Source organism: Palaemon carinicauda, chromosome 7 (genome assembly GCF_036898095.1).
Source record: "Palaemon carinicauda isolate YSFRI2023 chromosome 7, ASM3689809v2, whole genome shotgun sequence".
Taxonomy (NCBI): Eukaryota; Metazoa; Arthropoda; class Malacostraca; order Decapoda; family Palaemonidae; genus Palaemon; species Palaemon carinicauda.
In genome coordinates this window covers 90199459-90223302 of record NC_090731.1, presented here as the reverse complement: position 1 = coordinate 90223302, position 23844 = coordinate 90199459, and the positions used below count along the sequence as shown (strand labels likewise).

Genomic DNA, 23844 nt, shown 5'->3' with positions numbered 1-23844 from the left:
AGCTAGTCTATAGAGTGATGGTTTTGCTATTCACCAGTTGTCTTAAACAATAGATATGACAAACATTAAAATTTGTCTGTATTTTGGGTCGTGTTATAACGGGAAATATACAGTGTTTACACCCATCCTGGTTGTAATTTTAACCATTTTTCAAGTTATTAGAACTTTAAAGTATATTAAATGTTTGATTTATTTACAAGAACAATTTGATATTATAAAGAAATACAGTACAGTACAAAAAAAGTAATGGAAAAGGGTAGTAAACACGTTTGAATAAGCAAGTTGCCGGTTGCCATGGCCAAATGTAATTATTTCTGTTAGTTGTGTGTTTCGAAATCTGCGATTTTCCATTTATACGAGGTCATTCATCGACCAAATTCTCGCATAATTCGGGACCCTACTGTATTTGTTTACTTGCAGTTCGTATGTACATTGTTGTTTTCACAACGTCCTCAGGAACTTTATAGCAACACCAATGTTACCTACGGTCATAGAAAGAACAAAAAGTAAGCAGAGAGCAAGAAATAAAAAGAGCCAAGAAGAGAGGGAAACATGAATAAGAGTACAAAGCTGACTAAAACTCTGGCAACAATGAGAAGCCGCTGGCAACTCATGACACCCTTGCGCCAAATATAATAATAAACTTAAGGTTTAAATACCTCGTTTAGGGTGCATTTATGTAGGAATAAACAATAAAAGTACAAAGTAAGGTTATCATAATAATGTTATCTTGAATTCTTTAAGAAAAGAAGCAAAAATTTGTTGCAAATCTTTGTGAGATCGTAACTCAAAAACATACCTATTCACACTTAGGTACATTTTTGTCACTTATTAATTGTTCAATTTTAGAAAGAAAGATATCATTGAAAAGAGGAATAAAAATAACACAATTTTGTGTACCTGAATTTTTAGTTTCCTTTTTCTCTTATTTCCAATTTTCATGAACATTTTACGTCTAGACGAAGAAAATTAAGAAAGAATTCCTTAAAAAAAAGAAAAAGGAACATAAAAAATCTGTTACACAGAATTATTCGATTTATAAAGAAATTTTGATGGTATGATTTTCAAAACAATTGGTGTCATATTGGTGAAGAAAAGTGTACCTAAAAAAAATTTTATATCATGATTTTTGCTTATAAAAAAGTTTTTGATCAAATGACTTGAAATTTTCATATGATGAAGGTATCATATATGTCTAAAATATATATACAAATTGTGTATTTGAATAATTAGAAAAAAAAATGGCATGGCAGACGGTCCCTTTAAGATCCTTATGTAAGGTGGGAAATGTCTCATTGTTAAACAAAAATGCATTATATGCATATATCATTCAATTGCCGAGTTAATTACTTCCTTTCAAGTGTCTAGTTGACTCAATAATTTACAAAAGGAAACCACACTCAAAGAACCTACCAACTTAGTTTCAAGAAATTCAGAAATCATACCTCAAACTTAATATTTATGTTCTCTATTTTATTAAATCCAGTCAATTCTATTACGCAAGCTAATTCTACTTTAGATATTCAATTGCAATAACACTATTAGTTCAATCATTCTTACATAGATCACAAACATCTGATATTGGATCACCCTTACACATGTAGCACAAAAATTTGATGAATGTATATAAGATTCAAGCACAAATGAAAAATACTTTATTGCCTCTTCTCAGCAGAAGTATAGGACCTAAATATCAACTCACAAAAGCACAAATAAAGCACCTAAATAAACAACAATATAGAATGGCTATGTGTCCATTTTTAGAAAAATTCAATGAATGGGTGAAAAAATATTATTATGCAGAATGCTGAACAAAGATTGATAGGTGGCAAAGAAAAAGTTAATATGAAAACTTCATGTTCTCAAAGTAGCCACAATGCCCCCTATAAATGAGAGTTACGATTAGAAAACAAATATAAAAGCTTTAGGTTAAAGAAATATATAAAACAATTTGCTAAAATCTGCCATCATTAATAAAGGGATTTTGACGAAGGAAAAATCTATTTCTGGGAAGAGACCTGTGACGGCCGGTGATTTCCCCCAGTGAATCTTCTAATGAAAGTTTTACACAAACTACGCTCCTTCCGGGGGGCAGTGGCCTTAGTAGCACCTCACTGGCCAAAGAGCAGTTGGTTTCCTCTCCTCCTCGAGTTGAAACTCCGTCCCTTCCGGATCCCATTCCCCAAACTGACCCAAGTAATCCAAACTCAGACTGCATCAGATTCCTCAAGGATAGCCAAAACCCTAACTTTGTGGACTTCATGAAGTTTGCAGCTCGTAGAGACGCAAACATTGACCCGGAAAACGTTCTCTTCATCGAATCAGACAAAAGGGACTCGACAATTCGTCATTATGATTCGGCCGTTAAGAAACTAGCAGATTTCCTAAAGAATTCAGACCATACTCGTATGTCTCCGAATTTAGCCATCTCTTTCTTTAGGTTCCTATTTGACAAAGGCCTAGCAGCTAGCACTATAACCACCATCAAGTCAGCTTTGAAGAAGATCTTCCTTGTTGGGTTTAACATTAACCTGGCTGATTCCTATTTCTCATCTATTCCAAAAGCGTGTGCTAGGCTTCGACCTTCGGTTCGGCCACAAAAGGTCTCTTGGTCTCTGAACGATGTCCTCAAACTTGCGTCGGACACGGACAATGAATCCTGCTCTTATATCACTCTTCTTAGGAAGACTTTATTTCTAACGGCTTTGGCCTCAGGTGCTAGAATCTCAGAACTAGCAGCTCTCTCACGAAACCCGGAAAACATAAATTTCCTCCCTTCAGGCGAAGTACTCCTTTCTCCAGACAGAGCTTTCCTAGCTAAAAATGAGGGTCCGCAAAATAGGTGGTCCCCTTGGAAGATTATCCCTCTTCCACAGGATCCTTCTCTGTGTCCAGTCACTACTGTCAGGGCCTTTTTAGCTAGAACTGCCACCCGCTTGTCTGGCCCCTTGTTTATCAGGGAACAAGGAGGTACTATTTCCATTCAAGGTATCAGACAACAAATCCTCAACTTCATTAAACATGCTAATCCGGAATCATTTCCCCATGCTCATGATATACGGTCAGTAGCTACCTCCATCAATTACTTCCAGAACATGGACTTTGATGACCTTAAAAAATATACGGGTTGGAAATCTCCTATGGTTTTCAAACGCCACTATCTCAAGAACTTACAGGCCCTTAAATACCCAACGGTTGCAGCGGGGAGTCTTATCTCTCCCCATTAATCTCCTCTTCTTCCTTTCTTCCATCTCTTCTCTTCTCCCTCCTACCCGCCACTCACACCACGTCGCCACTCTCCTGGGTGGTTCGTTAGCCCTAAGATATTTACCATGTTTAATTCCTATGGTTTAACTGTTATTGTATTTACCGTTCCTTTAAGGTTTAGATATGCTTAGACATGTAAGATTTGATGCCTTTTGCGTTTGGACACTCAGATGTTTCCTTGTCTTCATATTTATTTAGCCTTACATTCCCTATGTCCTTTGGCTAGTTTGTAATTTTATGTTTACTTACAGTATTATATTATATTATTGTCTTACATGGTGTTTGTATTCTCCTCATTATGTTATTACTTTTTGGGATTGGAAGGCATTCTCTGGTACATTTTCACCGGTCGTCACAGGTCGACCCAGAAAAGGGATTTTGACGAAGTAAAAATCTATTTCTGGGAAGAGACCTATTACACTGTTCGATGAATCCTTTGTGCAACACAAAAGATATGTGAAATGTAAACAAAAGGATTATATTTGATAAAACCACACCTATTCTACTGATTCAACAAAATGAGAGCTCACCATAAATCCTAGGGCAAGAGTTGCATGGAGAACCAAGATGAATACAGCTATGCCAATGGCAACCTGCTTTGCATCATGTGATAGCGAGGGCCACACGGTGCGTACAAGTACACTACCACTGAGAACGGGTGCTACAATAGCAAGACACCATTTAAACCATGGCTGTGGAACAATCCATAATATCTGTAACATAGATAAGGCAAATATGAATATTTTTAACAAAGAGAGATAAAGAAAAATATTTAAAAACCATGTTAAATACCAATTTAATGAACAACTGTGATTTAATCATTTTATATTAATTTAATAGCTACATATTTATTTAAAAGGTATATAGGCATGAAAACCAATTAGCTTTAAACCTAAGAATGGCATCAATGAAATCTTTCCTGGAAAGAAATTACCCAAGAGGTAAATCATTTCATCCATAGCAGTGTAATAATATATTACACTGTATTGTCTTTTCCAGTAACTGCAAAACAAAATATTTCTATATTTGATATATATTACTAAATTGTACTAACAAATGCTCTTTTATAACATACATCTTAATGACTACAGGAGCCCCTGTAACGTGACTCTTATCTAATATTTCTTGAAAAAAAAATTTCCTCTGAAAGAGTTGAATGAGGCAGGTTGTTAAGTTTTCAGGGGAATTAATATCCAAAATTACAGGTATCAGGAAATAAAAAAAAAAATTGAGATTTGACAGGTATTATAGTAATATCCCTCTTCACATCAGTTCAGCATACGCCAGTTTCGACTTTATGTTGCTCATCCTGAAGTACTAAGAAAAATAAAAGCCACTCCGTTTACCCATCCTTATCTCAGTTTCTATGTCATACAATAACGATGAAGTGATGTATTTTACATTACTGTACTTCTCATGGAAACTGATTAATATATGTACTGCATCTGATTTTTATAAAATGATAGTAGGTTTTAAGTAATTTTTAGTGTTCAGTACTTGTGTAGGGATCATTTGTCACCTTATAATGGCAAAAATCGGACTTAAGTCAGGTCTTTCGGAACCAATTAACAATGTAGAGTGGGGTATTACTGTATTAGAATCTGGAGTATTTGAAAAACCAATTCTACACAAATTTATGCCCCCTGTGGCCGCAGGGGCATAAAAACAATTAGAATAGCGCCAACGCATCCCTGCGTGTCGTAAGAGGCGACTAAAAGGGACGAGATGAGGGGGCTGGGAACCCCCTCTCCTGTATTATAATCCTGTGAGACATCAAAGAGGTAGAGCTGGGGGGAGAGTAACTGCTCCCCGCACTCTAGTTTTGGGGTGTTTGAATGTGCGTGGATGTAGTACGATAAGGAAGTATGTTTAGGAATAGAAGGATGGATATATTGGCTTTGTGTGAGACAAAGATAAAAGGGAAAGGTGAGGTGATGTTTGGTGAAATGTCTGGTAGAGTGTCTGGGATTGAAAGGGGAAGAGCAAGAGAAGGTGTGGCTTTATTGCTGAGTGAATGGATGACAGGTAAACTAGTGGAATGGAAGGAGATATCATCTAGGTTAATGTGGGTAAGGGTTAAGTTGGGTAGGGAATGCTGGGCTTTTGTCAGTGCGTATGGGCCAGGTTGTGAGAAAAGTGAAGAAAAGTGGAATGAGTTCTGGAATGGATTAACTAGGTGTGTAGAAGGACTGGGTAGAAGGAATTACGTAGTTGTCATGGGTGACTTAAATGCGAGAGTGGGCACTGGAGAGTTAGAAGGTGTCATTGGGAAGTATGGCATACCAGGTGAAAATGAGAGTGGTGAGAGACTGGTAGATATGTGTGTTGAGCAAGAGATGGTGATAAGTTCTAGCTTTTTCAAAAAAAAAAAGAAAAAAACAAGTATACATGGGTAAGAGTGGCAAATGGAAGAGTGGTAGAAAGGTCGTTAATGGATTATGTGTTGATAACTAAAAGAATGTTTGGAAGATTGAAAGACGTGCACGTGTTTAAGGGTATGGCTAACGGTATGTTTGATCATTTTTTGGTGGAAGGAAAATTAGTTGTAGCAAAAGAGTGGGGGAATAAAGTAGGTGGATGTAAAAGGGAGCTAGTGCGGGTTGAAGAGCTAATAAAACCGGGGGTAAAAAGTAAATATCAAGAAAGGTTGAAAATGGCATATGACGAAGTGAAAGTAAGAGAAAATCACAAATTTTAAGTAATTTGTATTTTTCCTAACAATACTTACCGAAGAAACACTTTATAGGAGATTACTGGTAACTCCTCTCCGACGACCAGATTTTTACGTAGTTTCCCCCTACTTCCATGTTCTATACTGTCCTGAATAACGGGAAATAACATGACCTGGGGGCATTGCCCGGGCAGGTCGCCCGTCTTTGAGAAGCTCTCTCCAGTAAGTTTTATGTAATGAACAATACCACGAGGTCAGTAGGGCACTGCGGGGACGGTTGGGGGGGCCCTAAACCGAAAGTGTTTCTTCAGTAAGTATTGTTAGGAAAAATACAAATTACTTAAAATTTGTGATTTGTTCCGACACAGAGACTTACCTCGAAACACTTTATAGGAGACTTACACCTTAGGAGGGGGGAGTGCCCTTTAGCCCTGACCCCGATGGACAGTAGGGAAAACTACGTAAAAGACTCATTAAGTGTGATATAACACTTACCCTTCTGCAATATCTTCGTTGTGCTTGATATGGCGAATTTTCGTCTTGTGTAATGAGCGATATTTCTTGATGACGACTGACGGTACGAGAAAGTTAGAAAAGGGGGGAAAATAGAACTCGGCTCCTTGTGTCTAGATACTTTATGTTTCGTGATTGAGCCTGGGGCTTGAGCCGTCAAACCGAATGCAGGGCTGAGATGACCGGCCCGATAGAAAACCCGTCTAGAGACTTTCTCGTACAGTCCTTGAGATAATGTGCGGTGAAGGTCGACTGGTTGGACCAAGTTCCAGCTCGAAGAACCTGCGCTACTGACATGTTCTTTTCGAACGTTAGAGAGGTGCTAATGCCCCGAACATCGTGAGCTCTGGGTTTCCCCGGTGTAGGAAGACCTTGTTTTAAGTAGGCTTGCGTGATCACTTTCCTGAGCCAGAACGAAACCGTATTTTTGGATATGTTTTTCTTTATTTTTCCCCATGAGACGAAGAGATTCTTGATAGACGGGCGGAGGTTTGCCGTTCTCTTAAGGTATTTCCTAATAGTCCTGACCGGGCATAATTTTAGGTCCTCCGGGTTTCCTTTATTCGGGATTGCCGGAATCGAAAAACTCTCAAACCTCGGATCCCACACCGAGGGGTTCTGAGTCTTGGCGACGAAGGATGTGACAAACTTAAAGGTTACTTCCTTCCATCCCCTAGTGTGTTCCACCTCGAATGACAGTCCGTGTAGCTCGCCCACCCTCTTAGCCAAGGCTAATGCTAGCAAGAAGACCGCCTTGAGCGTGAGATTCTTGTCATCAATGTCCTTTAAGGGCTCGAATGGTGGTTTCCGTAACATATCTAGGACTCGCGCTAAGTCCCAACTCGGGATTCTAGGGGCGGAAGGGGGGCATGATTGTTCGAACGCTCTGATAAGCATGGAGATATGCCTGGAGGAGCCGAGATCTATGACCTTGAGAAGAAAGACTTGACCCAGAGCCGCCCGAACTCCCTTGATCGCTGGAACTGACATGTCTAACTTGTCCCTGAGATAAACCATGAAGTCGGCTATCACGGGCACTGACGCTTCCAAGGGCTCTATCTTCTTGTCCCTGCACCACTTCACGAATACCGCCCACTTAGACTGGTAGACGGCTGTGGATGATTTCCTCAGGTATAGCGACATCCTCCTGGCTGTCTTGCCGGAGTACCCTTGCTTCTTCAGGAGCCGCTGGATAATCTCCAGGCGTGAAGACGAAGGGCTTGCGGGTTTCTGTGAAACCGCTGAAAGTGAGGTTGTTTTAATAGGTCTGACCTGCCGGGTAGAGGCCAAGGAGGTAGGACGGAGAGGTTCCTTAGGTCCGCGAACCATTCTCTCTCCGGCCACCAAGGCGCTACCAAAGTCATCCTTAGGTTGGTTGCTGCCCTTACTCTGTTGAGGACCTGCCTTATCAGGGAGAAGGGGGGGAAGGCGTACACGTCCAGTCCGTCCCACTTGTGCTGAAAGGCGTCTTCCATTGCCGCCTTCGGATCTGGGACGGGAGAACAAAATACGGGGAGTTGCGCGTTCAACCTTGTTGCAAACAGATCCATTACCGGAGATCCCCCATCTGTATAATGTAGCTTGCCACTTGTGGGTGTAGGGACCATTCTGTTGCTACCACTTGCCCCACTCTGCTGAGGCCGTCTGCTAGGACGTTGTTCTTCCCTGGAATGAACCTTGCCGTCAGGATGACGTCCTTCTGTTCCGCCCATTTTAGGATTTGAAGGGCTAGTTCGCACAACTCTTTTGATCTCAGTCCCCCCTCCTTCTTCACGTAAGCCACCACCGTTGCATTGTCTGACATTAGGGCCACCGAATGCCCTCTCATGTCCTCCTCGAAGTGGTTGCAGGCTTCTTGGACCGCTCTCATTTCCAGGATATTTATGTGTAGGGATTTCTCCCCCTCTGACCACGCCCCCTTTGCTGTCTTTTCCCGGAGATGGGCTCCCCACCCGTCCTTCGATGCGTCCGTGAAGAGAAGAACCTCCGGAGGTTGGGAGGACAGTGGCATCCCCCTTAGGGTGTTCGACCGATCCTGCCACCATTCCAAGGCCTTCCTGGACTCCTGAAGGAGAGGAACCACAATGTCCGGGGAACTTTTCTGGTTCCAATGTTCTTTCAGGTTCCATTGAACCACCCTTAAGTTCTGTCTCCCGTGAGGTACCAGCTTCTCTAGGGACACCAGGTGCCCTACCAACCTTTGCCAATCCTGCGCTCTTCTGGGGCGACCCAGAAGGAAGGGCCGGAGCACTCGATCCAGGTTGTCCAGCCTTTCCGTGGTTGGGAATGCCTTGACCTGTAACGAATCCAGGACCATTCCAAGGTACGTCCTCCTGTTGGATGGGGTTAGCTGTGATTTCTCCAAGTTGACCACGATGCCCAGGGTCTTGCACAATTGAAGAAGATCTTCGCCCTGTTGTTTCAAGTCTTCCTTTGAGGATGAAAGGAGTAACCAGTCGTCCAGGTACCTGATGAGTCGAATGCCCCGTTCGTGGGCCCATATGGAGACCGTCGTAAAGACCCTCGTGAATACCTGGGGGGCTGTTGAAAGACCGAAGCATAGGGCCTTGAATTGTAACACCTGGGTACCCCACTTGACCCAGAGAAACTTCCTGCTCGACGGATGAATGGGCACTTGGAAGTAGGAGTCCTTGAGGTCTATAGAAATCATAAAGTCACCCTCTCTCAAGGACGCCATGACCGTTCTTGGAGTGTCCATTTTGAAGGTCACTTTCCTGAGAAACCTGTTGAGGGCTGACAGGTCTATTACAGGTCTCCACCCTCCTGTCGCTTTTTCCACTAGGAACAGGCGGCTGTAGAACCCCGGACCCGGGAATGTCACTGTTTCTAAAGCTCCCTTCTGCAGCAACGTCTTGACTTCTTCGTCCAACGCTGCCCTCTTCGCCAGGTCCTTGGGCACCAACCAGTCTGCCTGCGTTGCTGGAACTAGGGGGGGTGTCTCTTCCATGAAGGGGATCCTGTAGCCCTCCTTTAGTACTGTAACTGTCCACGGATCTGCTCCGTGGAGCTTCCATGCTTGCCAAGTGAGTCTGAGGCATCCCCCTACCTGAGGCTTGGGCAGGGGAGGGGGGCCTCCCATCTTATCTCCTACGGGAAGAACGGCCTGTTCTCCCCCTCCTGGAGGAGTAGAAAGAAGACCTATACGTTGGGGGGTTAGAAGATGAACCTCTTCGGGGGGGAACCACAGAGGAAGACCACTGTCCTGACGAGGGTTCCCTCCTTCCTTGAGTTGGTGTGGTACGCGCGGCCATGGGTACTTCTGTCACTGGCCTCCTGAAGATGGGGCGGCGTGCCGTCTGTGGCTTCAGGGTAGGTAGCTCCCTCTTTTTGGCCAACTTCTCCACGACCTCTTCCGTCTTCTTCGTCGGAATAAGCTGCTCCCCCCAGACGGAGCAGGTCTTCAAGGCTTTAGCTTCCCTGTCAGGAATCTTAATGGGAAGGTTCTTGACTAGGGCGTCTCTTCTCCGGAGAATCCAGTTTGCGGAGAGAGCCAAAGACTTAAAGGTCAGGAATTTAAGGGCGCGGCTACCTGACCCCAGCAACTCATTCAGAGCCTCCCGTTTTGCAGGTTCCATGGAGTCTGTAGGAATCTGGGTGCCTACTAGGGTGGTGGCCCACCAATCCAGCCAGGAGGCCACATTAACTAAGTCCTTGGACATCTCCTCCATCATTGCCGACTCGGAAGGGGAGAAGAAGGTAGATGCTGCCGATGCCCTCCCGTCGGAGATGCCCTGGCACAGGATGTCTATGGTTTCCTCGGTCTTGCACGCACCGGTCGGCCTATTTTCTAAAGAGTAGTATTTCGTCTGCGACTTCAAACCCTGTAGGAGCTTTGCTGAGCTGTGACCCCTGCAGGAGTCGCTATTGCGGGATATGACCTTATCAATGTGAGTCTTTCCAATCCCCACGTTACTGGCCTAGGGAAGAGAGAGAGAGGACTTTTTCTGGGCGGGGACCGCTATGAACTTGTTCAGGCCTGAAGTCCAGGGTTCTTCCTCTTGAGTGGCGGGTTCTATAAGGTTGTTATAACCCCTAATTAAGGCAAGGACTCTCCTGTACGCTGAGTCCTCCGTCACCGCCGACTCGCCCTCCCCTCCTTCCGACCGACGGGGCGAATCGTGATCTCGGTCTCTGCCGTGATGGCGGGGTCCACGGTTCCCTTTACCTTCGACGTCCGCCGTCCCTCTCCTCTTCGTGGCCTTTTTCGGTGAAACGGTGTCCTCCGTGAGATAGTTCGACGGAGGTGTCCTTCCCCTTCTGGGGTCTCGATGGGGAGACCTGTCGAGGCTGCCCGGCCTAGACGACGGCCCCCTGCGCTGGGCGGGATAAACGTCTCCAGGACGGGTCTTAGGCCTGCAAGATGTAGCCCTTCGCTCATCTGGTGATTCCCTGACGCGGCACGTGGAGGTCCTTCTAGGGGGACTGTCTCCTGCCCGCTCATGTGTCGAACCAATAGGCTTGGAAAAGACTTTAAAGTTGTTCTCTGGGACGAACACCCACCTCCCTTTCGGAGAGACTGGTCTCCTGCTTTTGGGTGTAGGGGAACGGGGACTCATCCTGTCCCGAGATCCTGTGGGAGACCGCGAAGGGGAGTTCTTCCGCACAGACCGACCTCGTTTCCACGTCCCTACTGGGGGGGTTGTTCTCCTGCTTTTGGGAGGAGGGGAACTGGGACTCACCCTGTCCCGAGATCTTGTGGGAGACCGCAAAGGGGAGTTCCTCCGCACCGACCGATCTCGTTTCCTCCTCTGTCGTCTCCTCCGTTCACTGCTTGACGAATCCGAAGAGTCACGTCCTGACGAGAAAGACTGACCCCCGTATCGTGACCTAGCACGTGACTGCGTTTTCTTGGGGCTACGCCGTACCCCTGACGGAGAAGGAATGGGGAGACTCTCCTGTAGCGAAGTCTTCGGCGGCAACCATCCCGACGGGCCCGCCAAACCGGGGAAGGCCTCGCCAAGGCATTCCTCCATGTCCAGTGGGGACCTCATCGGAGTCCTCGGCACGTCCCAAGCCAATGGATCTTCTTGCGGGGACTCCTCTCTGCCGACGCCACCACTCGTCGCTGATGCCCCTGGAACTTCCACCCAGGAACCTGACGAAGAAAAAGGGACACTATTAGACCACATGGGGTCCCCCGACGAGACGTGGCCCTTATGAGAGAGAGCCACGTCCCCCGGACCCCCACTACACTCACTTACGGTCGCCTGACTTGCCTTGGCCAACGAAGGACCGCCCACAAATTCCCTCTCTTGGGAAAGAGGAGCCAACTGCATGTTCTCCCTGGACTTACCTCGCCCCTTACTTTGGGTAGGGGAAGGCGGATGTACCCTACCTGACCCTTCTCCTGCTGAAGTCGCAGGGGAAGAAACGCTAGTCTTCCTAGGGGACTTCTTCGATGCCTTCTTCTTTTTGGTACGGAATTTTATCCACTGGACCTCGGGCCAATCGGCACATTCGGAACACTTATCCGACGGCGAACAAGCTTTACCCCTACACGAGGTACACAAAGTATGCGGGTCAACCTCGGGCTTAGACAGAAAAGCCCCGCATGATCTACCGGCCCTAGGCCCAGGACAACGGCGAACGCGTTCCATAACGCAACACAAAGGGCCGTAGACACAAGCAAGCCACAAAGGAAAAGCACTAAAACACTAGGGAAGCACAAGGGAGCGAAATCTAAAGCACGTAGTAAAAGTACTAAACACACACTGAGATCCCGATCACGTGGGAAGCACGTGGAACCAAACACAAAGGGAATCGCACGGAGTATGAGGAGCTTCGTGAAGCACATGTGTTCACGAACCGACCAGAAAACTTACTGGAGAGAGCTTCTCAAAGACGGGCGACCTGCCCGGGCAATGCCCCCAGGTCATGTTATTTCCCGTTATTCAGGACAGTATAGAACATGGAAGTAGGGGGAAACTACGTAAAAATCTGGTCGTCGGAGAGGACTTACCAGTAATCTCCTATAAAGTGTTTCGAGGTAAGTCTCTGTGTCGGAACAACTGGTAATTTAGAGGAGGAGTGGAAGTTAGTAAAAGAAATTTTTTTTGGGATTGCAAGTGATGTGTGTGGCAAGAAGTTAGTGGATATAGAGAGAAAAATGTGGAAGTAAAGAGCAAGGTAAGTGAAGCAAAGAGGGCAGCTGACCTGAGGTGGGGTCAGGGATTGGGTCATTCATATGAAGAGAATAAGAAGGAGAGGGGGTGAGGAAAAGGTGGGCGGAGTATTTTGAAAGTTTACTGAATGTTGAGGTTAATAGGTAGGCAGATATAACTGCTGTTGCAGGTGTTGAGGTGCTGATGATGGGAGTTGAGAATGAGAGAGATTACAATTGAGGCAGTGAGGAAAGCACTAGATGAAACGAGAGTAGGAAAAGCGTCTGGTATGGATGGTGTGAGAGCTGAGATGTTGAAGGAAGGGGGTGTGACTGTATTTGAATGGTTGGTGAGATTGTTTAATATGTTTTGTGTTGTCAATGGTACCAGTAGATCGGGTTTGTGCGTGTAATGTACCACTATATAAGGGTAAGGGAGATGAGCATGAGTGTTGTAATTCAAGGGGTATTAGTTTGTTGAGTGTAGTTGGAAAAGTGTATGGTAGAGTACTGATTAATAGGATTAAGGATAAAACAGAGAATGCAATCTTAGAAGTACAGGGTGGTTTTAGAAGAGGTAGGGGTTGTATGAATCAGATTTTTACAGTTAGGCAGTTATGCGAGAAATAGTTAGCTAAAGGTAAGGAGGTGTATGTTGCGTTTATGGATCTGGAGAAAGCGTATGATAGAGTTTATAGGGAAGCAATGTGGAATGTGATGAGGTTATATGGAGTTGGTGGAAGGTTGTTGCAAGCAGTGAAAAGTTTCTACAAAGGTAGTAAAGCATGTGTTAGGATAGAAAATGAAGTGAGCGATTGGCTTCCGGTGAGAGTGGGGCTGACACAAGGATGTGTGATGTCCCCGTGGTTGTTTAACTTGTATGTTGATGGAGTGGCGAGAGAGGTGAATTCTCGAGTGCTTGGACGAGGATTGAAACTGGTAGACGAGAATGACCATGAATGGGAGGTAAATCAGTTGTTGTTTGCGGATGATACTGTACTGGTTGCAGACGCGGAAGAGAAGCTTGGCCGATTAGTGACAGAATTTGGAAGGTTGTGTGAGAGAAGGAAGTTGAGAATTAATGTGGGTAAGAGTAAGGTTATGAGATGTACGAGAAGGGAAGGTGGTGCAAGGTTGAATGTCATGTTGAATGGAGAGTTACTTGAGGAGGTGGATCAGTTTAAGTACTTGGGGTCTGTTGTTGCATCAAATGGTGGATTGGAAGCAGATGTACGTCAGAGAGTGAATGAAGGATGCAAAGTGTTGGGGGCAGTTAAGGGAGTAGTAAAAAATAGAGGGTTGGGCATGAATGTAAAGAGAGTTCTGTATGAGAAAGTGATTGTACCAACTGTGATGTATGGATCGGAGTTGTGGGGAATGAAAGTGACGGAGAGACAGAAATTGAATGTGTTTGAGATGAAGTGTCTAAGGAGTATGGCTGGTGTATCTTGAGTAGATAGGGTTAGGAGCGAAGTAGTAAGGGTGAGAACGGGTTTAAGAAACGAGTTAACAGCTAGAGTGGATATAAATGTGTTGAGGTGGTTTGGCCATGTTGAGAGAATGGAAAATGGCTGTCTGCTAAAGAAGGTGATGAATGCAAGAGTTGATGGGAGAAGTACAAGAGGAAGGCCAAGGTTTGGGTGGATGGATGGAGTGAAGGAAGCTCTGGGTGATAGGAGGATAGATGTGAGAGAGACAAGAGAGCGTGCTAGAAATAGGAATGAATGGCGAGCGATTGTGACGCAGTTTCGGTAGGCCCTGCTGCTTCCTCCGGTGCCTTGGATGACCATGGAGGTAGCAGCAGTAGGAGATTCAGCATTGTGAAGCTTTATCTGTGGTGGATAACGGGGGAGGGTGGGCTGTGGCACCCTAGCAGTACCAGCCGTACTCAGTTGAGTCCCTTGTCAGGCTGGGAGGAACGTAGAGAGGAGAGGTCCCCTTTTCTGTTTCATTTGTTTGATGTTGGATACCACCCAAATTTGGGGGAAGTGCCTTGGTATATGTATGTATAAAAGGGATTTCGATGAATGTAAACCCTATTTTTTGGGAGGTACCGCTAGATCCCATAGGACTTTCCTTTTAAAGGCTAGAACAGGGAATCCAATACAACTCAAAAGTACAGTACCAGAAAGAAATATTGTCTTTCTAGTCCCAGGGCCAGTGTATCAACATGGAAAGCACATATTCAGTATGTGTAATGGAGACCCATGGGTTCAGATTAATGAATCTGTCACTGTACCTCCAATATTGAAATTCAACTGTAAAACAATAACATTTCACCACCAAGAACAAATACTAATACTTTAGTGGAGACAATATCTGGCACAAAGAGGAGTAGGTAGAGGAGGAGGAGGACGGCTAGTCTAACAACCATAAAAAAACCTTGTTACCCCAGATGTTGGGTATACAGTATATTGCAGCCCAGTACCCTATACAATTTGGTATGATTTTGCTTGATTTTATGCTTTGGGACACATATTTTGGATACAGCGGATTATCAGCGATAACGGACACCCCTTCCCTGCTGTTGGGAGATTCAACTGTATTGGTTTTTGGCCATGACATGTTATCATTTGTCAGATGGATTTCAGCACTGGAGGTGCTATGTTGGATTCAATAAAGCCTGAACTTGTAGGTTTGTCTCATACATACCGAGTCCGTGTTTTGCATGTTTATACACTGGCCCTGGGACATCGAAGACAATATTTCTTAGGGGAACATACCACACCCTGACACCCAAAAAGTCTAGAATATACTAATACAAAAAGTTTAACATGAAATTATCCAAATCTAAACTCTAACACATATGGACAAATTCAACCAAATTACAGACATATTTTCCCTTCGTGGCTAGCAGTCTATTAATATCATTATTAATATTCTACAAGTCTTCAATTGCAAATGGCAGATAGCCTTTATAAATAAGGTAAATTTTTATTATCTTAGTTTCTAATCTGAATCTAACTCCAATATAACAAAGCTTAACATTTTTCAAATCACCATCTTAAACAAAATTTTCAAAGTTCACAATACATAAACAAAGCATTGTCACATAGCCTAATGCCTTATGTAAGGTTGCATACTGAGAATTCATGTTTCAGGCTAACAAAGCCAATATTTCTTCAGTGTATGGATAAAATTATAAAATCATTTGAAAGAAAAATAATTTACTGCCATATTTTCACTTATATATGGCAAATAAGAAAGGATGAAGAACAAACTTCCAAAAAAAATAGCTAAATAAAACAGCAATTTAGTTTATTTTCTACTGACATAAAAATATCTTCAAATAGAAATCTTCTAGAAATTCTGCTCTATTCTGCCTTCTGTGAAAATTAACAATCCTGAAACTTACTGAAACCGGGACGAATATGGCAAGGGAATAACCATAAATGCAGAGAAGTTCTAGAAGAGAGATTTTTGCTCGAGACCCTCGCCACACTAGAACACCCCACATAGCAAGCGGCACAAGCCATGCATAGGAAAAGATTGCCGTTGCAGCTAATGTAACTGAAAAACAAAAAAGAAAAGCAGTTAAGTCATGTTTTCACTATACTGAATTAAGAATTTAAGGTTTCCACAGGCTTCTTTATTTTTTGCTTCAGTACCTTCTACTATTCTAACAAACTGTTCCTTTCCCAATCTCATTATACATCAAACCATCTTTATTTTTTTTAGAATATACTTCTGGAAACAGCAATCTCTTCATTTAAAATAGCAGTTTTCCTATACACTCCTGGAATAAATTTTAGCACTTCACACTTCAAAATCTTCACTCTTTTCATTAAAATTGGCCCTGTATCCACTGCAAATACACACAGTATACAGGCCTTATACAAGAATAATATATTTTTGTCTGTTTCAATTTGGAAGCTCTACTTTGTCTAAGCAATTTCTATTTCTTACCAATCTTTGGAGAATATCTATATTTCCTGCTAGGCCTAACCTCTCAGCAAAACACCCTTTTTTACCATCTCTTCACAATTAGTTATTCTTTTAAATTTTAGGCTTAAAAAGAGATGCTACTGCCTCTAAATTTTGCAATTCTTTCCTGATTAGACTTAACTATACTTCCTTTTCTATTGCCACAAGCTCAGTCTAGCTTACAGAGATTTTCAATTTTATGCCATATCTCGGACCTCATTCTTTAGTACTACCATTCACTTTAAAGTCCCCTACACCCATAGCTCCTAGAGACCTCCCATTCTGCATTGCTTGAAATATTTTCCAATTTCATGATAAACAATACAGGCCTCAGAGCTGAGCTTTAATGATCATAAATTTGTGTATTAATTGCCCTGATAAACCTGGTACTATCTTCAACTTCCTCGGCTAGCCTTTCCAGCATTAGCAACGACAAACTTCTAAAGTAATCTAATTCCTTACCATTATCATCACAAGGAAGTTTAATTACCCACTAAGTAAAAATGTTATTTTCATTACAAAATAAATTTTTGAACATACTTACCTGATAGTTATGTATATAGCTTACGTCCCTGACGTTACGACAGAAAAATTCAAAAACTCGCGCCAATCGCCGATTGGATAGCCAAATGTACCACCTGTGCGCCCCTAGCGAGATATCTAGAAACCATCCCATGGATATCCATATTTTCCATGCCTCTAGTCTCTAGAGGGGAGGAGGGGGGGATTTTAATTATACATAACTACCAGGTATGTATGTTCAAAAATTTATTTTATAATGAAAATAAAATTCTTAAACAAGACTTACCTGGTAGTTATGTATATAGCTGATTAACACCTTTGGTGGAGGGTTAGAGACAGCCGATATAGATGGAATTTTACTTAAGCGTTAATAAACAAACTTAAGGGTTCGTACCTGATAAGGAAGTTGACTTCAATGAATCTTTCATTATATCCACTTTCCTTATGAGATCCAGCGATCCACCCAGGGGGCTGAAGACCTCTAGGAGTTGTTAAACCAGTCTAAAAACCTCTATGTGACAGTACCTCTTCCAATAACCTTATTCCGGGGTGCTCTCAAGGAACAAATAGAACATCTGACTAAAATCAATGATTGTGGGCGACTGTCGCAATTGCCACAACAACCATAAAAATATAAAAGTTCTAAGAGAAGAAAAAGGTATTAGGATATGGGAACTAAGTGGAGGGTTCCTTCCCCACTACTGCACTCACTGTTACGAATGGTCACAGAGTGTATCCGTCCTCATAAAGAGTCTGGACATGATTCAAAAAGTGTGAAGTGAACAAAGATTTACTCTTCCAAAAGGTTGTGTCCAAAAAGCTCTGTCACAATCCATTCTGCTTGAAGGCCACTGAAGTTGTTACAGCACTAACGTCATGTGTCTTGACCTTCTAAAAAATTAGAGACAAGTCTCACTGTAAATCGCACAAGCCTCTCCTATAAGAGTCTGATGAAAAATGAAAGGACATTCTTGACATCTGTAACGAGGGTTACTTAATCGAGCCCCAAAGAGCTTCGACTTGCTCGTAACTCTTTCAATCTGCCCAGGAAGAACTACAGGGTTCTTACTCGCTCCAACACTTCTCCAACCATATCCGAAAGTCGCAAACTCAAAAGCCTTGGATCAAGGTTGAGAAAGGTGGTCATTCTCGATGAGAAAACCTAACTGCAATGAACAGATAGCTTCGTTATCTCGAAAGCCAACGTTTTACAAAACGCATGAATCCACTGATACTTTTAGTTGTCGTGGGACTAACAAAACAAGAATTCATCGTGAGGTTCTAAAAATGAAGAAGAATGCAAGTGGACAAGCTTGTCACTCATAAGGAACTTCAGGGTTATATCTAGACTCCAAACTGGCGAGTCCTTGTTGATTAGATGTTTCAAACGATTTGAGAAGTTCCTGTAGGACTTTATCAATCGAAAGGCAAGATACTGTGCCTGACTACAGTCGTAAACACACTCCTGCATCCTTTGATGGAAGAAGATGCACAAATGCGCTTACTTCGAAGTAACAACAGGAAAACAGCAAATAAGCTGTAGATATACTGGAAGAGAAAACAGGGCTGATTCTGAACCATTCTCTAAAACCTCCCATATGGATTGATAAATCCTGGTGGTAGAAGTCTTTAAAGCTCCTATATAAAGTACTTTTCCAAGGGAGGAGTCTGAGAAAAATTACTCTAAAAGGAAGACTCCTAGGAGGGTCCATTATCCACTCCAGAATCTCTGTGAAAAGTTCTATACAAGGACGACACTAAAGTCGCCACAAATTCTTGCAGACTTCTCGATGGAGAGTCCATTCTCCAGTTGAGATAGTCTGCCAAACTTCTTTTCCCCCTGAATGAACTTTACAGAAGGATACATTCTTCTCCTTGCCCAGAGAAAAGACTCCTCGCTGTCCCGTAAAGAAAACAAATGCTGTGGTAAATCGGCATTGACTTGCCAACAGTTCAGTGTTGCTTGCACTTCGAAGTCGAGTGACGGAACACAACACAAGGCCTAAGGTCCTTTGTTCAAAAAAGGGGAGACCTCCTGGAGGACGCCTGATTCCTGGTTGGAACCTACTGGAATAGACTGGATCGTTCCACCACTGAAGGCATCTTATAGCATCCGAAAAAGACGCATAAGGACTCAAGATCTTCTCTTTATCCCAAAAAGATTGAGGATGAAAAGGAGAGGACGAAGAAATATCACAAAAGGATAACAACTTCTAGCTTCCTACTGGCCGGGAAACGAGCCCTGGTCTAGGAAAACGAGGAAGAATAGAGATAAATGAAGGATCTCAAATAAAGATTCAAGATGGCTTGCACTGTTCTAAGGTGAGACGTAAAAGCCTGAAAAAAACTAGACCCTGAATCCCCATTTTGAGATGGGGTCAGAGGAAACTCGTCTTGTAGACAAGAAGATCCAATTCTTCAAAAAGGCTCAACGTTATCTGAAGATCCAACATGGAGAAAGGAAGAATGAGTCCTGAGAAGCCAATCTTCCCTAAACCGGGAGGCTCAGATCTTGAGTGCAGTAGACTGTTACATAAGCATTAGATACGTGAACAATATCGGGGCGGAGTTAAGATCAAGACACACACAGTCGGACTCTAGACTCCTCTCTAGAATTGGGAGGGAGGTCTATGGAGGTAAACTTAAAGGAGGTTTCCATAAAAAAAGAAAAAAGTACTCCTCTTTCAGAAGAAAAACTGACCAAGGTCTGCTCCTGACTTCTCCCAATGATTGCCAGAAATAGTAAAGTATGGCTTCTACTGTCTGAAGGCGAAAGCAGTCAAACTCTGTTTTAATAACTATCAGCTCGACATCAAGTCCCGAAGGACGCTCGACGTCACGTCACTACCCAGAGGACGTTCGCGACCAGGAGGACATATGACGTCTTTGCCCTGTTCATCGAGTCTGGTAGCTATCCTGCTGAAAGTCTTCCTCGAAAAGCCTGAGAAAAATTCAGAAAAGGAGATCCTTCCTTTGATTTGCGGCTAAAGAAGGATAGATGAAAAACCTTTCTTGCCGAATCTGAAACCAAATCTTAGGTGGCATTTGGGTAACTCAGATGAAACTCTCAGATTAACCCTACTAAGAAAGAGAGGAAGACAGAGATGTGCAAAGAAATTCTATTTCTGAAAGGATGCAACCCCAAGAGGCTGAAACGAACACCTCTGACTTCTTGAATTCCAACTAAAGTTGAATACCAGTTACAAGATCTAGAGGACAGACTATTCGAAGGAAAAAACGAAAGCTGCCTATCCTTGGTCCTTCTGAGACACCATTTAGTCTCAAAACATCCTTAAAGCTCCATTGAATACCTGGTAAGAACCATCTTGGTAAAAAGAGAGATTTCTCGACGCCTTCCCAAGTGAATTCAGAGGAAGGCTAAAGTGGAGCGACAGGTGCAAAATAGTCTGGAAACTCATTACAAAAAACTTTCATGAGTTCCTTAAACAACTGAAGGACGAACGGACTAAGGATCCTCTCCTTCTGATAACTAAAAAAAATTTAAGAAGAAAAATGCTCAATGTCTTCTGACAAAGAACTAACGGCAGTACGTAGTGATGTTGTGCTAAATTTCACATCCCGGAGGACGCTCGCGACTAGGAGGACGCTCGCGACTAGGACGACGCTCGACGTTTAACAGAACACGTCTGGTAAAGGTCCTGACCACTGGTGTCAAAGAAAGCCAGAACATCGCCTCTGTTGCTGCGTTGCTGTAAGGGTAGACGCTCGACTTTGAGGAACTTCGCATTCTTAAAAGTGTCTATGAAAGAAGAGATCGGTGATCTCAACATTCGAATCGACTAGTGTCATCACAAAGCCTGAGGTTCTCATGATCAATGTCATGCCTCATGCTGGATGTTAGACGTCGAACGAGTAAGAATGGAATATGTAAGAGGCGCCAATCGTCCTGACAGTCGTGACGCTGAGCGTCTTATAAGACGTGGCGCCGAGTGTCCTGAAAGAAGAGGCGCCGAATGTCCTGAAAGACTAGGCGCCGAGCGATCTACAAAATTATCTACCTTAAGCTGCTCGGCGCGAACGGTTAAAAGAATTCCGTTCAGAGGGTGCTCATGGCTGACTGGCGCTCTGAAATAAAAAACCGTGTCTATATAGGTTATTCTAGAAGACGTGATGCCGACCGTCCTGAAAGACGAGGCGCCGAATATCTTGAAAGACTAGGCACCAAGCGATCTAGCAATATGATCTACATTATGTGCTCGGCGCGTACTGTAAAAAGTGTTCCATTCAGAGGGTTCTCATGGCCGACTGGCGCTCTGGGACAAAAAACCGTGTCTATGAAGGTTATTCTTGTCAGATGTGGCGCCGAGCGTCCTGAAAGACGAGGCGCCGAACATCCTGAAAGACTAGGCTCCAAGCGATCTAGCAAAATGATCTACATTATGCTGCTCGGCGCGTACGGTTAAACGAGTTCCATTCAGAGGGTTCTCATGGCCGACTGGCACTCTGGGACAAAAATCCGTGTCTATATATGTTATTCTTGTAAGACGTGGCGCCAAACGTCCTGAAAGACGAGGCGCCGAACGTCCTGAGAGACTAGGCGCCGAGCGATCTAGCAAAATGATCTACATTATGCTGCTCGGCGTGTACGGTTAAAATTTAGCACTGAAACTTGCACTTTACGCTCTTACACAAAAGACTAAGCCCTGCCCATGTGAGAGTTCTTACTCTCAGCCAAGGGCTTGAAAAAGAATGCAAAATCGTTCATTTCTTGTTCATACAAATTGTAACAAATTATTTTAATAAAAAATTACACTGATATTTTTTATTGTAAAATAAATATTTGAACACACTAAACCGTCCATTACATATGGCATATGGATATCAGCTCGACGTCACGTCCCGAAGGACGCTCGACGTCACAACCCGGAGGACGCTCGACGTCACAACCCGGAGGACGCTCGACGTCACAACCCGGAGGACGCTCGACGACACAACCCGGAGGACGTTCGACGTCACAACCTGAAGGACGTTCGACGCCACAACCCGTAGGACGCTCGTCCAGGAGGACGTACGACGTCACGTAAAGTTAAAAGTATATATACTTACCCGGTAGAAACTAATAGCTACCGGGAATGAAAGACTAGGCGCCAGATAAATGTTATATGATTCAAATGAACAGATATAGGAATAGCACATATATATACGTCAACCACCCTTATTCTTAAGGATTCCCCAAAATAATGATTTGCTACGCTAAACAATTTTATTTTCATTATAAAATAAATGTTTAAAATGAACAGATATAGTGATCACGTATATATAAGTAAACAACCCTTAAAAAGGGTTCCAAAAATAGCAGTTTACTACACTTTCAATTGGAACATAAACGTGAATATATGAAAAATACTGGAATCCCAACAAATAAACAACGATATCCAAGAATTGTTGGAACCGAATCGATTGTCATGAGACTGCGCAGCGCAAAAATTAACAATACGCTATTCTATTAAACTTAAAAAATAGATCGGTGATCAATGGAACGAATACTAAAAAGACAAAAATTTCCTTAGAATTAATATAGTCTTTTATATTACAAGTAAAATACTTATTAAAAGTAAGAATTCTTTCATTCTTTACGAGTGCAAAGAAAAGAGTATCAACATACTACGTAGTACTATGTAGCTACGTCACACAATTGTGACGCAATAGCTTACGTCACACAATTGTGACGCAATAGCTTACGTCACACAATTGTGACGCAATAGCTTACGTCACACGAGTGTGACGTCATAGATTTGGCGGAAACGATGTCCGCCATCATGATTCAAAGAGTGTTTACGTTAGTTTTACAGTAGGGGGAAAGAACTCCCAACCTATCTGTGTGAAGTCTACACACGATTTTAAAACACTAACACTCAGTAAAAACAATATCCAATCAGCGAAGGTTAAAAGTAAATTGTACATCACCAAAATAAATGTAATATACAGATTACAGTGAGTAAAAATTCCATCGATGTTATCGCTGAGGCGACAGGAAAAATATGGATATCCATGGGATGGTTTCTAGATACCTCGCTAGGGGCGCACAGGTGGTACACCTGGCTATCCAATCGCCGATTGGCGCGAGTTTTTTAATTTTTCTGTCGTGACGTCAGGGACGTAAGCTATACAGTATACATAACTACCAGGTAAGTATTGTGTTTAAAATTTGTGCACTCATGTGGCAGTTCTCAAGGATCTTGCCTTATTAAGTTATAAAATTTAGAGCATGATATTTTGAAACCACACATATAGCCTAAGATAAGAATTAAAAGATAAAGAGAGATGATGCTAAGATTTGCAAATAATAACTTGACAACTGTTAACATTCAGCAGCTATATCAAATAAGCATATTTCAGTCATACACATGACTGAAAGTTGTAAAGGAATAAATTTCAGTATGGGTTCAAATCTCTAATCTGAAAATATGCCAACGGGTTAACTGATGTTTAACAGCTATATCCTATAGTAGCTGATAAGTATGAGACAACACCAGAGAAATGCTTTAACATCTCAAACACAAAGTATTTTCATGGAATTCTTAAATAAGTAATAACAAAGTCTAAACCTGGATCAACTGATGAATCATAATCATCTAGTCTGGGAATTATCAATAGGAAAAACTATCAATAATAATGTAAAACAAAGTACAGTATATCACTCTAATAAAAAATACAAAAATTCCAATACGATAAAATTTCTTAACCCTTTAGCAGGCAAGTAACCAGTACATGATACACTTTTTGCCCTCTTTACAAGTCTAATAAACGCAACCTGTATATCATACATAACGCCATATGGTGTCTGCCAATAGCAGCTCACTTG

General features: G+C 42.9%; 1 protein-coding gene across 2 annotated transcripts in view; it reads right to left on the bottom strand.

The window, feature by feature from the left end:
• The window catches only part of LOC137643963 (protein YIPF1-like), a 197066-nt gene that overhangs the window by 5827 nt on the left and 167395 nt on the right, over positions 1-23844 (bottom strand). For both annotated transcript variants that reach the window (XM_068376785.1, XM_068376784.1), the window contains 2 exons: positions 15928-16082; positions 3798-3980 (listed from right to left, as the gene is read on the bottom strand). In XM_068376785.1, the coding sequence (XP_068232886.1) occupies positions 3798-3980; positions 15928-16082 (338 nt within the window). The remainder of the gene's footprint in view (positions 1-3797; positions 3981-15927; positions 16083-23844) is intronic.